This window comes from Panthera pardus, unplaced genomic scaffold (genome assembly GCF_024362965.1).
Source record: "Panthera pardus isolate Hobbes unplaced genomic scaffold, ASM2436296v1 HiC_scaffold_24, whole genome shotgun sequence".
Lineage (NCBI taxonomy): Eukaryota > Metazoa > Chordata > Mammalia > Carnivora > Felidae > Panthera > Panthera pardus.
Window position 1 is genome coordinate 75842056 of NW_026526810.1, and position 16629 is coordinate 75858684.

The 16629-nt window shown below is 45.3% G+C and overlaps 1 protein-coding gene across 1 annotated transcript in view; it reads right to left on the minus strand.

The window, feature by feature from the left end:
• Positions 1-3083, minus strand: part of EGLN3 (egl-9 family hypoxia inducible factor 3) — a 29351-nt gene extending 26268 nt beyond the window's left edge. The window contains exon 1 of the mRNA XM_019428109.2: positions 2405-3083. Coding sequence (XP_019283654.1) covers positions 2405-2761 — 357 coding nt within the window. The 5' untranslated portion in view covers positions 2762-3083. The remainder of the gene's footprint in view (positions 1-2404) is intronic.
• Positions 3084-16629: the final 13546 nt, after the last annotated feature.

Consider the following 16629-nt stretch of genomic DNA (forward strand, 5'->3'; position numbering starts at 1 on the left):
CCACATTATACACATGTTTGAAATTTTCCTTAATAAAAAGTTACAAATAAATGTTGAAAATAACTGTACAAACTGTGCCTTTAAAAAATTTAGTTTCTACTGAAAACCTGCTTGGAGGATGCAGCAGGAAACTGGGTCTGTATCGCTAATCTGGGAAATGGCACAGAGTAAGGCACTCGGTTGAGGGAAGAGAAGAAAGTTAAACTAACTTGAAACTAATATAAATCATGTATTAATGGACTGTTTTTCTACCATGCTTTAATAATGGACATCAAACAAGAGACCCAAGGCCACAAAGCTAAGGAGAATTCTTTATACAAGCAAATCAAACTTTTTTATTTTTGACTCTAATAAAATTTGCTCAAGCCTGGTTTATATTGGGCTCCAGTTGACCAGGGAGTATCCCAGTCTAGAGGTGATTTTTCTAAAGGACAGGAATGAAGAGTTTTGTGCCACGACAACCAAAGAAAAGCTGGAAATCTAGGTATGGACAAAAGATGAATTTCTCCTTTCAATTCACAGTCACCTTCTGAAAGGGTTAACTGAGGAGTTACTTGTTCTACCCAGAAGATAATCTATAACTAAAGAATCTTATCTCGAGATCTTTCTTTTTCCTTATCCAGATGTACAGAGTGGTTTTCCTTCAGTTTGCCTGAAATCTAGCCCAAAACCCAACCACTGTCCTTCAAATCAAAGCCAAATACAAATACTTAACTCTGAAATATGTTAGTGATGTCTTTCTACCAATTAATTCTGACCTCCCTCAGAACACAGTATGTTCCTAGAATGCTGGAGGTAAAACTCTTAGCACCTGAGTTTAAATGAAACTTTAAAACAGATAAGAAGCCATCTGCTCTTCCAGATTAAAGCAACAAGCACTTCTGTGACATTGAGGCTAGCCCTTCCCCCCTCCCCATTCCCAGCCCGGTAAGCAAGGTCAGTCACTGCAAAAACAAAGCTAACCAAGACAAACAGCTTTCTAACACACACCCAAACGACAGATGAAGAGTAAAGAAAACACTTGAACGTCAATCTTCTATACAGTCCAGGTAACTCTGGATTTTCCCCAAATCAAAATAAAATTTAGAAAGCAGCATTTTCTCCTAACATTTACTTTATTTGCGTCCGATTAACAACTGTGGGTTCACACATCCTATTCATGTCCTCCTGGCTTGACAGGCATACAGCAATCTTCTTCTCCCCTACTCTGTTCCCCCCACTCCAACCCCTTCGTTTCTACACATTTCCAGTCTTCACCACTTGCCCTATATTAGCAGTGTCCCCGACACCTATGAGACAAATGTGACAATAAGGGTATGTTTCATCAAAAGGTTAACCTTAAACTGAGATTATACTGCATATATTGTTAAAGAATGGTGCACCTTCCTTCCGGTGCTAGCATGCTTTGCCTCTCTGTGTTATAGTGAAGTTTTCCACAGTTCTGAGTGCCCCTTGACCAGTCCGCAAATTCAAGTGCAAATCACTCAGAACTGCCACCGGAAAATGGCCGCATTATCATTTGTAGAAAAGACTGAGTAGATGGGACTACCCCAAAGTTATGTGCATGGACCAATATCATGGTGCTACACGTTCCCTATTTCTGCCAATCTACCTGCAAATGTTTCCAAGATAAATTACCACCCAGGGAGTCACTTTGGGTGGTGTGAACAAAAACATGGTTTCTTTCCAGAGGTACTTGACTACCTCTCCCCATCTCTTAATTAGTTCTGAGTGGATTTCTCCATCGATTGATAGTTGGGAAAGGGAAGGTGGTGGTGTAGGGCTCAGGACCAAGAGACTTTTCCCAGCCAACGAGATGATCCAATAGTGTCCTGGGTGCAATAAGCCAAGGGCAGCACTCAAAAGTGAAGAGGAGCTTTCCTCTTTCCCAGGTCAGACTTTTATCACACCTGCCAAACTCCACAAACGAAAGGCTACATTGCAAAATCACAACCGGCTCCAGAATTCTTTAAGAGAGCTTTTGCAGAATACCCTCTGAACGGGGTGAAGTACAATACTAGGTGACTTTAGAGTGGACATAGAATATCAGTAACTCACACCTGTCTCAGATCATACACAATGTTCCTAATATCCTGACCCCCATCTGGACCTTTGAGAACCCCCATGTATTAAAATCAGACCAAAATCCCACAGCTTATCCGGTTTGTACGACCCACCAGACCCATTATTTCAGTGAACAGCAGGTCATCGGAATTATACACCTGAGTCCTCAGCATAGATTTTTCGCTCCGAGGAGGTGTGGGGGAGGGGGAACCAGACTTCTCGCTTCTTGGTTAAAAACTAAAGTTCACTTGCAGCCTCGCGAAGGCAACAGACAACGGGCTCCGAATGTCCCGGGTCCCCGCGGGCTACAGCGGTGGCGGGGAGCCCGCGCGCGTCCTACCTTGGACCTTTCCTTGACGTAGTATTTGCCCAGCCGGCTCCCGCAGTACAGGACAAGCCTGTCAATGAGGGACAGGAGGAAGCTGATGGCCTCGCAGCCCTCCTCATTGCCCCCGATCCACGTGATTTGGTCTCCCCGCAGGTGCCGCTTGGAGACGCCGGCGCGGGGCCCCGCCAACTGGCCGTCCCGCAGGGCCCCGTTGCAGTGCAGCTGCTTGACGCGCTCCAGGACGCAGTCGCCCACCACTTCGCCCAGGAAGTTGTCCAGGTAACAGAAGCCGACCTCGTGCAGACAGGGCACGATGTACTCCAGTGCGATCTTCTCCAGGTCCAGCCTCATGATGTGTCCCAGGGGCATCTCGCCCGCAGAACAGAGCTCGGGGATCCCCAGCGTGCACTGAGACCCGGAGCGACCTAAGCGCCCGCGCAGCCGAGGCTCGGGGAGCGTGGCTCGGGGTTCAGCTACCTGCGGCGGCCACGGTCCCCGAGCCACCGCCGCGCCAGGCAGAGGGGAAAGTTGCTCGAAACTCTGGAGGAGAGATCCCTTCAAAAACCAGCGGGAGTTGCGCGGGGTTCCACGACCCAGCGCCGGACTGGCCCAGCGAAGAGTCGGAGGGCCCCTTTTGGAGATGCGGAGCCACCCCCGGTGCGGCCGCGGCCCCAGGCGGGGAGAGGCTGAGGTCCAGCCCCCAAGCCGGCCGACTAGGCGCGTCACCGGCCCCGCCCAGGCCCCGCCCCGGGACCGCCTCTGGGACAGCCCTTCCCCGGGCCAGTCACCCACTCCTCGTCTACCACTGCCCGGCGCCAGCCTCACTTGTTTGTGACTCAGGGAGGGGCTGGAGAACACAGGGAATTTTTAGAATGCTATCGATTTGCATATGTTTTGCATAAAATCCCATAACAAACTTAGATCCCAACTCTTAAAATGTAAATGAAATTAGCACAGTTTACTGCCACGTTCTGGGCTAGTCACCCCTTGAACAGAACAACAAACCCACGAACAAATATGTATATTAAACAGTGACCTCCTTACAGCTTTGCTGGTGCCTTTCCTAATTCCCCTTTCCTCTGCTGTTTGGCCGACGTCAGGAGGCTCCAGCCACTGAGAGACTGGGAGAAATCCAGTTTTAACTAAAATTAACAAACGTTTCCCTAACCCCTACTATGTGCAAAGCCCTGTGCTCTCTCAACGGGGAGGGGGGCGGGGAGGAGTGGATGTGCACAATGAAAAAATGCTGGGTATTATCTGATTGAACCCTGAAAATGCTGTGTTTTGCTTTGCTGGATGTTTCCATCAACTTCTCTTTAAAGCTTCTTACTGAAATAGGATGCTCTGAAAGCCTGCCTTCAGAATCAATCACATGCTCATGTAACAGCCCTATAGGTAAATCCCCTCAAAAATAGACTAAATTTTAGGTTTCCAATCTCACTTTTTTTTTTTTAATTTTTTTTTAACGTTTATTTATTTTTGAGACAGAGAGAGACAGAGCATGAACGGGGGAGGGTCAGAGAGAGGGAGACACAGCATCTGAAACAGGCTCCAGGCTCTAAGCTGTCAGCACAGAGCCCGACGCGGGGCTCGAACTCACGGACCGCGAGATCATGACCTGAGCCGAAGTCGGCCGCTTTACCGACTGAGCCACCCAGGCGCCCCCAATCTCACTTTTTCTACAAGAATCTACACCTACACAGAAGGGACGGACACCACCTGGAAGACTTTTTAGTTACCCAAAGGTAAGCTGACTGCTTTATGGATTTTTCATTCTGTTTCCTGCCAAACACCAGAGATCAGAATCAGGGGAAAGAGATCCATAAATTGCATGCAAAGTCATTTCCATATTTTAAATTTTACATTGGATTGCATTCAGTTTCTTCATTTAAGTTGAACAAAAGAATGTACAGGCTTTACAGGTATTGTGTATGTTGTACACAATCCTCTGCATCTTTTTTGTACACCCCTCTCCTCTCTGCATGCTAGAGGTAAGATATGCAAGGGAGCAACAGAGGGAAATCCAGGCCAAGAACAAAGAGTAGGATAGGAAAAGACACCGCTGCTACATGGTGGAAAGAAGCAGACAGAGCGCCTGGTGGCCTAAGAACCGGAGGAATGTTCAGGAGGAGCGGTCCATAAGAAACCTTGGTAAAACTTCTGTTTTACTGAGAGGAGGTTCCCTGCCAGGATAGTTACTGTTGGCACTGTCAGCATGATCTTTCAACAGGAGCTGCACCAACTGGGGTAAAGGCTTGACTTGGCCAGCCTTAAGGAGCTGTTGTGCAAATTTCCACAGCAGCTCCGTAATGACAGGAGCCCATCATCCTGGACCCCAGCCCCTAGCACCTAAAGGTGCCTAATAACAGTGACTGGGAATCTGGTGTGCAACCCTTAGCCATGGCAACCTCCACGAGGGTCCAGGGCACGTCTGGACTTGTCTGAAAGGCTGCAGGAGGGGTCTATTGGCTTGAGGACCTGGGGGAACCTGCCCAAAGAAAAGTCACTGTAATGGGAATGCAAGCTGGTGCAGGCACTCTGGAAAACAGTATGGAGGTTCCTCAAAAAACTAAAAATAGAACTAGCCTACACCCAGCAATTGCACTACTAGGCATTTATCCAAGGGATACAGGCGTGCTGTTTCGAAGGGACACATGCACCCCCATGTTTATAGCAGCACTGTCCACAATAGCCAAAGTATGGGAAGAGCCCAAGTGTCCATCGATGGATGAATGGATAAAGAAGATGTGGTATATATATACAATGGAGTATTACTCGGCAATCAAAAAAAAAAATGAAATCTTGACATTTCCAACTACGTGGATGGAACTGGAGGGTATTATGCTAAATGAAATTAGTCAGCCTAAGACAAATTTCATATGACTTCACTCATATGAGGACTTTAAGAGACAAAACAGATAAACATAAGGGAACAGAAACAAAAATAATATAAAAAGAGGGAGGGGGACAAAACAGAAGAGACTCATAAATATGGAGAACAGAGGGTTACTGGAGGGGTTGTGGGTGGGGGTGGGATAAATGGGTAAGGGGCACTAAGGAATCTACTCCTGAAATCATTGTTGTACTATATGCTAACTAATTTGGATGTAAATTTAAAAAAATAAAAAATAAAATAAAATAAAGTCACTGTAAGAGTGTCAGGCAGATCTGCCGGGTCCAGAACAAAAACCTCTGAGGCCAGTGAAGGAGACAGGCATTCTGCAGGGTATCTGTCTCTTGGCTTTGTCTCCCCATCCAGCCATCGTAAATGTTCAAATCCTGGGAGCAGGAAACCTAAAGTCAAAGCTGAAGGACTGTTCATTTGTGGCAAGGAGTGAAATGGAGATGCGATACCAAAAGGGAGGAAAGCCCTTCTCCCACTTCTGCTTGAACCCCCACTTAGCCAGGAACTGCTTTGGCCCATTCAGTGATCTCCTCCGGGGGCGTTACAGATAATGGGGAAACCAGGAGAAGTGTGTCCGGAGATGACTTGAATATGGGCCCTATTAGGCAGTGGCTTGTAGTGTTTGCAGGTTTGGTGTGTTGTTGACCTTAGGGGTAGATATCCCTGAACAAAAAAAAAAAAAAAGAAAGAAAAAGGAAAAATGACAGATAATCCTTGGTAGTTGGCTGAAATTTTTCTAGCTAAGGGTTCTTTGACGTATATTTATTTTTGAGACAGGGAGAGACAGAGCATGAACGGGGTAGGGTCAGAGAGAGAGGGAGACACAGAATCTGAAACAGGTTCCAGGCAGTCAGCACAGACCGCAACGCGGGGCTCGAACTCACGGACCGCGAGATCATGACCTGAGCCGAAGTCAGACGCTTAACCGACTGAGCCACCCAGGAGCCCCTAGCTAAGGGTTCTTTGTAGATACACCTGACGCTCATAGGAATAATTAGGAGGGAATTTATAGAGGACTAGAAATCTGTAGTAGCAGATGGAGGAAGCGGCAGTCAGCAAAATACCGAAAATCGCATACCCATCTCCCGGAATGAACATGTTGACTCAGGACTTGAAATCGCAGGCCTGGGTAAATTTGGCTTACCAGTCAAATAATGTTTCAATAATTTTAGAGTCTAGTTGTAACTAGAGCAATCGTCTATAAACAGGTTATAGTGACTGATAGTCTTAAACTGTTCCAGATGATTCGGTTGCAAAATGTGGGCAGTTTAAAAGGATATTATCCCTTGCCACCCTCCCTGCTCGGCAAGGGCACCTATTAATCAATCAAACGCCTCCTGATCAACTTGGGGCTGCCAGCACTGCGCTTGGCAAAAGAACCCGAGATACTGTGACTGGCAAAAAGCACAGTGTGTGATTACACAGAGGGGTGCAGACAGGCTGGAGCCGCGTGCGGGCTCAGAGTCCGAGCGTCAGCGTGGCAAACTCCAAACCAATTGTTAAAGCACATTTGTTTTAGTTATTTATCCATTAATTTGTGGCATTATAATAATATTAAAATATTTTCATATTACTAACCAAAACAAATGAATTTCCCTGTCATTTAACTACAATCCTATCGTCTTCCGGGGCACATCCGCAGTACAGATGCATCCATTTTCAAGCAAGTGCCAGAGTCAGGGAGAAAGGAGGACGTTGAATTTCTTTGCCTTAGAATTTGAACTCAAAGGGATCCCAGGTGAGAGAAGCAAGGCCCGAAGGGGCTGGACGTCAATCAGCCCGGAAGGAGTCTCTAGTGGGTGGCAGGGGAAGCCTGGAGCACCTCTGTCTTCTCTAGAATAGAGAGAGAACTCACTCTCATCCTGGGCTGTATTTGGGGGTTTTCTATTGAGGTAAAATTGACCAAACATATTACTCTTTTAAAGTGAACAATGTAGTGGCATTTAGTACAGTCATATGTTGTGCAAACCACCACCTCTCTCTAGCGCCAAAACATTTTCACCACTCCAAATGAAAACCCTGTACTCGCTAAGCAGTTACTCCCCAGTTCCCACCCACCCCCAGCCCCTGATGACCATCAATCTGTTTTCAATCTGGATATTCCCCATAAGTGGAATCATAGAAGATGTGATCTTTTGTGACTGACTTCTTTCCCTTGGCATGTTTTCCAGGTTCATCCGTGTTATGCTGTGTTATCAGTACTTTATGCCTTTCTAGGGCTGAATAATATTCCAACGTATGGATATACCCCATGTGTTTACCCGTTCATAAGTTCATGGACATTTGGGTTGTCTCCACTGTGGGGTTATTTTGAGTAATGGTGTTAGAAGCATATATATGTAAGTATTTGGGTGCCTGCTTTCAATTCTTTTGGGTATATACACGTAGCCCTGGAATTGCTGGGTCATGTGGCAATCCTATGACTTTTTGAGGAACCACCAAACTGGTTTCCACAGCAGGGGCACCATTTTACATTCCCACCAATAATACGGGAGAGTCCCATCACATCCTTTTTAAATTTCTGACAGAGACTGGCAACATTTCTCTTGCCCCTTCAGCGTCCCGCTATGCCTGAGGTTCCCTCTCCCCTAGCTGCTACAAATATTCTCTTTTGTGTTTTTGCCATGCCATTTCAAGAGGTTGATCATTACATGTGAATGACTTTAATGTGGGCAGGGGCTGTGCTATTTGTTGATTTATCAAACAGTTTTGCAACATTTACCACATTCCAGGCACTGTGGTCAAGTGTTAACATTACTTCTATTAATTCTGATGACATCGCCGAGCAACAGCTACTCGTATATTTCTGCATCATGAGGATGACGAAAATGAGACACAGAGAGGCTAAGGAACTTGTCCCAGTCATGCAGTAAGAGAGGATAACAACACTGAACAAAATCAGAGAGATTCCAATGGAGTAAGATCAGGGGAAACACTCATCTTGAGCCACTTGCTTGGCATAGTAATGTTTTTGCCCTTAAGTACTCTCTTTTGTTAGAACTCTTAATTATAACACTCTCACCGGCAATGACAGTTTTAATTATTGGTTCCCTTACTGATAGTTGGTGCAGAAAGGAGATAAGCAAAACTTAGCATAAATTAGTCGCCTACATTACGAGTAATCTTCCAAACTACAAATTAGGAGTTGCTCCTTGCTCCATTCCAATTATGACCCGGTGTTTCCAGAAATCCCACATAAATCCAGTGACAGTCTGTTGCTGGCAGTTGAGTAGTCCTTGGTGAGAAGCCTCACCTCAGTCCATCGGGTTGCCGGGCTCACCCCTCAGGACATAGGAAGTGCATTTAATTTAAATGGAGCTGGGAAACAAGAGGAGAGTGCCTGAAGGGAACTTATGTTGCAGCTCACTGCTATGAATCGGGTTTAGAGAAAGATGCATATGATTATGTCCCATCCCCTGTGAGTCAAGCCAACCTACTCCTTTCCAGGTCTAGAGGGATGGCAATGAAAGTGACTTTCTATATGGGCTCTTAATTGTTCTAACATATGGACAAGCTTAAGCCTCTCTCACTTGTTCTTTGATAATTCAGGCCGTGGGCAGATTCTGGGAAGTGAGAAATATCAGGAATCTTCATTAATATTTTCCAGTTCAACTCTTGTTTAAGCTGAAAATGTTTTAAAACCATTTGCTCTGGCTAAAAGCATGTTACTGATCATAAAAATACAGCAGGGTCAAGTTTCTATTAACATGGAGTACTTTAAAGAATGTTTTATGCTTAATTTTATAAAATCTTTTCCAAAAGTGTTCTCATTCATTAGAATTTCACATCTTCATGTATCGTATTTTTTAAAAACGTTTTATTTGACAATAGTAGATTTACAGGAAAGTCGTGAAGATTTATACAGAGTCCTCATGTGCCCTATGTCCAGCTTCCACTACTAATATCTAATTTAGTACAGATATGGGCACATTGTCACCATTTGTGAACCAATATTGATATATTATTTTTAACAAAAGTCTTTATTGTGTTCAGATTTCCTGTGTTTTTACCTAATGACCTTTTTCTTTTCCAGGATCCTGTTGAAACTGCACCGTGGTTGAAATAAGGTCACAGTGTTTTCAGGAAAGTGTAGACCAAAACAGTCTTTCCAGCCCTTGAGCTCCTACAGAAACTTGAGCTCTTACAGAACATGCCTTCTTCCCATCCTATTCCCAGCCCACTGTGGTGGCTGAGGCTTGCTGGCACCATTGGGAGACCATCTCTGTAAAACCAGGGGTCTCTGGGGTTCAGGTCACTAATCCTCCCCCTCTCCCCGCTCTTCCAGGCTGACTATGAAAGGAAGGGGTGCTACAGGCTCCAGTGACTTGGGGCTCACTGTTCTCGCAGACCTTGATTTTGTTCACATATTTACCTCCTCCCTAGCTCCACAGAAGGAGCCTGACTGCTCTAAGGCTGTGTGCCACAAACCTTAGCATCCATCAGAATCACCTGCCAAGCTGGCTAAAGCAGAGGTTACTGAGCCCCACTCCCAGGACGCATCAGGTCTGGGTGGGGCCCAATAATTTACATCTCTGACAGGTTCCCAGGGGCTGTTTCTGCTGGTCTAGGTCACACTTTGAGATCCACTTTTCTAAGCCAATCAGTTCATGACATTACCCTGGTAACGGTCAGTCCAGGGGGTGGGCAGGTGACCTAAACCAGCCTTATCCAGTGGTTCTCCGCCCTGGTTGTACATTAGACTCGCTCGGCAGCTCCTAAAAACTACCTCCAGCTGGGAAACTAATATTTCCAGCAATAAGACCCAGGCATCCAGCAGCTTAAAAATTAAAATAGCAGGTAAATACATACTACATCATAATCACCATCACCATCAGAAATGAATAAATAATAAATTAATAAAGATCAATTAATTAATCATAATGAAATAACAGCAACAAATAAATAATTAATAAAGCGCTCCTGGTGATGTTAACGTGTAGCAGTATTTGCACTGAAAAGAATTTATATTGGAGGGAGATGTCTCTCTGTTTTTCTCTATGCTAAACGTGCGGCCTCGGTGGCCTCTGGCAGTCATCTAGTCACCGCGAAGACAGCCAGCCTCAGGATGGAGCCAACACAGAGGAAGGTGGAACAGAGTGTTGAAAGAACTTGGGACCTTGGTGACGTCACTGAGCGGCTTATCTTACCGTTCCGGGAGTCCGTCCTACCTCTGGACTTCTAGTTATGTGGGAATGTGAGATAACACAGTTTCTCATTTTAAAAACCAGTTCAAGTCACAGTTTTCAGCTACTCGTCCTCAGAAACGTTCCAACAGGTAACCCCAGAGAAATGGTCATCCTGCACCCGTAATAAAGAGCCTCTACTCTTGAAGGACACGTCAGCTCTGTGGCACCGCTTTTGTGCACCCCAGGGTACCAGCTTCCTTGTCAGAAATCTGACTCACGGAGACCAGACAGATGAGGCAAGCACAGTTTTGGTAGAGCGTGGGGCTAAGCACCTCTCCCTCCCCAGACCACGCGTTTCCAGTTCTGCCCTTAGTCCTGGTTTCTTCTCCCCAGCAGGGAGAGAAAGACCTGGCATTCTACCTTCTGTTCAAAATAATTAGTTTTCTCTATCTACCTAAGCAAATAATCTCATAATAGTCAAGTTGGAGGTTACAACTGTATTCTTTGTGAACTGTTTTCTTAAATTGCAAATTTGCTTTCAGGCAATAATTCCTTTTTTTATATATTTATAATAGGAAAATGTTAGTAAAACATAAATATTCAACACTGGGAGCTAGGTGGAACGAAGGAAATGTCCAGCAAATGTTTATGGCATATAGTTAGTACAATAGGTTACAAAACAGAAGGTAGGGTAAGAGTCCCTTTTTGAGAGAGAAAAAGAAAGAGATTGAGACCAAGATGTTATTAGTAATTATTTCTAAGTGGGAATATGAAAGGTTTTTTTTTTTTATGTTCTATTGTTTGTCTTAATTGCTAATTTTTTTCCAATGGGCACATATTGTTTTTGTAAAAATAAATCCGTATTTGTAAAGGATATGGGATTATTTTTTCTACATGAAACAAATCTTTCATTCTTCCATGTGTTGGTCGTTGGCCGGTTGGTGCCAAGTACCGTTCCCGCCATTCTGTGCGGTGCTCTGTCGGAGGTGACTGGAATCCTGTGAATTGCACTTCCCAGACTCTCTTGCCAGCTGGCAAAGTTAGATGCTGCCAGTGGGAAGCATTGGTGGGAAACTGGATGAAATGATGGGGAGACACCCTCCCCTTTGTTAAAAGCTTCTGGCAGTGGCTGTGGCAGTGACCAGCGGCTAGGGGCTCCGATAGCCTTCGGCAGCTTCAGCAACATCATCAGCGGTTGGGGCAGTGGCCGGTCCAACGGCACCAGCGGCTTCCCACAGTGTCAGGTGCCATCACCGCCTCCCTCTTTTCCCTCCAGCATTAGGAATGGTCCTGACTTCCTGCAGATGCTTACTTACCTCCAGGTTACCACACCTTCCCTTTGTGTTCCTCTAAATCTTTCCAACATTTGTGACTGATTCCTTAGGTTGAATTCCCTCTGTTTGAAATACCTAGAATGATTTGTTTTCGCAATTAGAGACTGACTGATATGCTTAGTACTCTCAGTTCCGGCATCAAATTCACCAATAACTCCTCTACTGCCAAACTGTAACTCTGTCCTCTCCTCCCTATCTCCATCGCCACGGCCCGTCTGGCCCACCTCTGTTTCCCATGTGCATTACGAAGCCTTCTCTCAGGTCTCCTCCCTTCTTTTCGACTTGCCTTAGACATAAATAAGGTGGCATCATTCTCCTTTGGGAAACCCCTGCTTTTAAAGTCCAAACTCATTAACATGGCCTACAAAGCCCCGGGGACCAGGCTGTCATCATGCCTTGTCTTCTTCACTCACTGTGAATCAGCCACACCACTTTTCTTTCAGTTCTTGAAACAAGCTAAGCTCTCCTATCTCAGCGTTAGTGCATATATGGTATCTTCACCTTGGACTACATTTTTCCCTACCCTACGTAAAGCTAGCTTCTTCTGATCATTTCCTACATTTTATTTCTTCACAAAGACCTTTATTATCACCCTAACAAAAGTAAGCTCTGCCCATCTCAGCTCCTTGTTTATTTCCTTCATAGTAACTATCAACACTTGACTTGTTTGTTTTTGGTTTTGGTCTGTTTTACATTCTTTTCTCCCAGAAGTCTGAAGGCAGGGACATGTTCACTGTGGTATTTTCCGATGCCCAGCACAGTGCCTGACACAAATCAGATGCTTGCTATACACTGAATGAATGTGCTTCATATTTAACTGTGTTTCTAAATTCATGTGTAGAACTCAAGGAAATCTGATTTTCTCGATAATTTTTTCATTGTTGGATGTTTACATTATGTTTCTGTAGAGAATAAGCCAAAAGTTAATTAAAATCTAAGAAGTGAAAAGAAAAAAGTAAACATTTTGGGAAAAGAGACCAAATTGACAAAAGATAAATAAAGAGCTGAAAAATCTTCCCATGATGTAGTTGCAAAATGTTCTACCAAAACTGATTTGGTACAAGTTCTTCAGCTGACAGATTTGCTTTTGCCTAAATTGATTTAAGTCCATTAGCTAAAGCTGATCCAGTTATCCATCCTGGTTTCCGAGTCACTTTTAAGGCTCTACGAAGGTCAAGCAGAGAATTTCACTTAGGATCCGATCTCATTCTTGAAACACTTTTACTCTTGCATTCTTCTATCCTTCAGGTAGGCATTCATTCATTGAGTCTGTCAGTCAGTCAACAAATATTTTCTTGCATGTTTTCCCTCTGCCACACACTATACTAGGTGCAGGATACAGAGGTACAAGACAGATGGGATTCCTGGGCTTTGGAGGCCTACCGACAAAAGGGAGACAATCAACGGGGAAGCACATAAAAAGCACAATTTCAAAAAAAAGAAAAAAAAAATAGTCTAGGAGCTCCTGGCTGGCTCAGTTGGTTCAGCGTCCAACTTCGGCTCAGGTCGTGATCTCACAGTTCGTGGGTTCAAGCCCCGCGTCGGGCTCTGTGCTGACAACTCAGAGCCTGGAGCCTGTTTCAGATTCTGTGTCTCCCTCTCTCTCTCTGCCCCTCCCCGACTTGTGCTCACTCAAAAAAACAAACAAACAGAAAAAAACCAAAACACAACAATTTCAGGTAGTGATTAAGTGCAATGGGAAAATGTAACAGCAGAATGTGATGGGTGGCAGAGGGGCACCTTCAAGTCACTGGTCGAAGAAACCTTCCCTAAGAACACCCCATGAGCAGGGCCACACCGAGACTTGAACACGTCAAAATTAGGATGTCTCTCTCCTTCCCACTCTCCAGTTCATGAAAACTCTAAAAAGCCAACCAAGTCTTAAAATAAGTGGAAAGAGTGTCAACAAAGCCCCGATCTCTCTACCCCCCACCCTCAATACAACTACTTGAATACTTTGGGGGAAATATCTAAAATCAAATTCATTCCAAAATATTTTCTCATTTTTAGGGCTCTTTTTTTGTTTGTTTGTTTGTTGTTTTTGCTGAGTCTCCGAGCATACTTTTAATCTGTTTAGTGAGTTAGCTACCACTTAGAGCCATCTATGCAAAAATCTTAGGAGAAAGTATCCCAGAAAGAAGGGAGAGTGAACACAGAGACTCTCAGAACTTGGTGCATACAGCCTGTGGGCCAAATACAGTTTTACTGAAACGCGGCGTACCCGTTCTTGGTGGAAGCGTCTACCTCCACATTTGCAGGACAGCTTTTTTCCCTTAGGCAAGCTGTTTTTTTTCACCCTAGCACAGCCCATCACTGCACAGTAGATATCAGGTCAGACAACACCCAAAATACTGAGTCGCCCACTACAGAAAACGTTTGCCGACCCACAGATTTTTTTTTTAATTTACGAAATAAGATCGAGAGCTGGTAGAGACTTTTCAGTTGCGGAGGGAGCACGATTGCATCCTCCCTTTTTATTATTTGTGTCAAATGTTTATTTATTTTGAGAGAGAGAGCATACACTAGCAGGGGTGGGGCAGAGAGAAAGGGAGAGGACCCCAAGCAGGCTCCAAGCTGGCGGCGCAGAGCCCAATGTGGGGCTCGAACCCAAAACCCGTGAGATTATGACCTGAGCTGAAAACAAGAGTGGGACGCTCAACCAACTGAGCCCCGCGGGCGCCCCTCACTTTCCCTCTTTAAAAGAGGACTATGGCAGCTGTGCAGAGAATGTGGGGGGGAGGCTGGATATAGCAGAGACCAGGTAGAGGCTTTGACAGCGGTTGTGGTGAGTCTGGGAAGCTCAGACTTGCGTGGGAACAGTAGGTATCAAGTGTGCCGAAAAGCCAATCCTTCCATAGCTTCCCACAACAACGTGGGCTTATTTTTCTCTTCAAAGAGCTTGAGGTGTCCTCGCCAGTGTCTAGCTCTTATCAGGAAAAGGCACCTTTTCAGACATCCCATTTGATTAATCATCTTACTTGAGAAGCCTTTGATGTTCTTCTGCCCGTTTCGGGCCTTCACAGGAACCTCTGGAACTCTGGTATCCCATTTAGCTCCCAGATGCCTTGGAAGCCCCCCAGGGCCTCTGCCAGCTGCCTGAGCCATAAGAAACACACTGTAGATGTTCGTGTCACTCTCCAGCTTCTCCTGGTGGCAAGCTGGTGGGAACCCTGGGAGCTTAATGGCAGGGTTCTGGTGCTGTGACCCCCTCTCTGGTCCTTATCACAGGGCATGGAGTCTTCTGGGGTTATGCCGATGTGCCTGCCTGCCTGGGCTTCACTGCTCAAGAGCTGAGACTTTATCCAAAGCAGGCCTGCCTCTCTTTAGTGTGATCCACAGCGGTGTGGCCTCTTTGAGAGCCCCGACTCTGCTGCACCTCTGGCAGCCGCCTGGGTCCTCTCTGGTGTCTGCCTTCTTCTGAGTTGGCTCCTACTGGCAAGGGAAGGAGAGTGGGCTGTGTTTGACAAAACTTCCTGGACTGTCCCAGAGTGGCTGGTTACTGCCCTAACTCACGTGTTCATTCTCAACACAACTGTAGTCAAGGTTCAATTCAATTTTTAAAAACTAAATTGCTTTCCTCAAATTATTTTGTGGATTTGCGTTGAGATCTTCAGCTGGGTACTGCCTGAAGATGCCTTTGTCTTCTGCGTCTGAAGGCAAAGCAGATGAACACAGAGCCTGGGACGTACCCCCAAAATAATATTAATAACCAAAAAAGGAAATCTTTATTTTTAGCCAATTTTATTCATTCAAAGAAAGGAAGGGAGGGAGGGGGAAAAATTTAGGAAAGTAAATGGAATCATGTCTGACCAAATATGGTAGAGCTACTTCTAAGTGTCCCTCCATTTTTCAAAGTTCTATGCCTCACTTACTTTTTAAAAAAAAAAATTGTGATTTAAAAAAAAAAACCCAAGTAACCTCACTTCTTGATTTATGACACTGTAATCTTTCCTGCCAGCCCCATTTACTCCCCACCCTCCTCAAAATTCTCCAAACCTCCCCAGCAGCAGTGTGCTTTATCTGATAACAGGCAAAAAGAGACACAAAGGGAATACCCAGGGGCCCCTGGGTAGCTCAGTCGGTTAGGCGGCCGACTTGGGGTTAGGCCATGATCTCATGGTTCGTGGGTTCGATCCCTGCATCGGGCTCCGTGCTGAAAGCTCGGAGCCTGGAGCCTGCTTCGGAATCTGTGACTCCCCCTCTCTCTCTGCCCCCTTCCCAGCTCATGCTCTGTCTCTCTCAAAAAATAAACCTTAAAAAAAATAATTAAAAAAAAAAAAAGAAAGGGAATACCCAGGTGATTTTAAAAAGACAAGAACTGTTTAGAGGCTGCTTGCTTCCAAGAAGATTGAGTGGCTTAGAGAATGATCTGGGAACTTCAGTTCTTGCCACCCTTTTGATAAACACGCGGTGAACAGTAGTGGTGTTTCATTCAAATTAGAAATGAAAAAAGCCAGAGAGAGGAAACAACTCTGGTCTGGCTTCTTGGGGCACCTCAAGGGCCTAGAGAACTAGGCTGACCAAGGCAGGGAGGTGCCATGAAATAGAGCTACCTGGGCTTTAACTGCAAGGTTAGTCTTCATCTGAGAGTGAGTGTGGTTTCAGAGCCTTATAGGAGAAGCGCGGGTGGCCGGGCAGGATTGGGGACCTGTGGGTTGAACACACAGCAGTGGTGCATTTGCAAAGGAGGAAGCATATCAGAATCACCTGTGAAACTTTTTCAACCTCGCCATTTTGATCCAACCATGTCCACCATGGCCCCCGCTCCCACGCCCATATCCTCCTCTTCCTCATCACTATAGAATGAACCTCTGTTACTCACAGGAGGGTGTTTGTCAACCAACTGTGTTGGGACCAGGAGCACATCCAGAT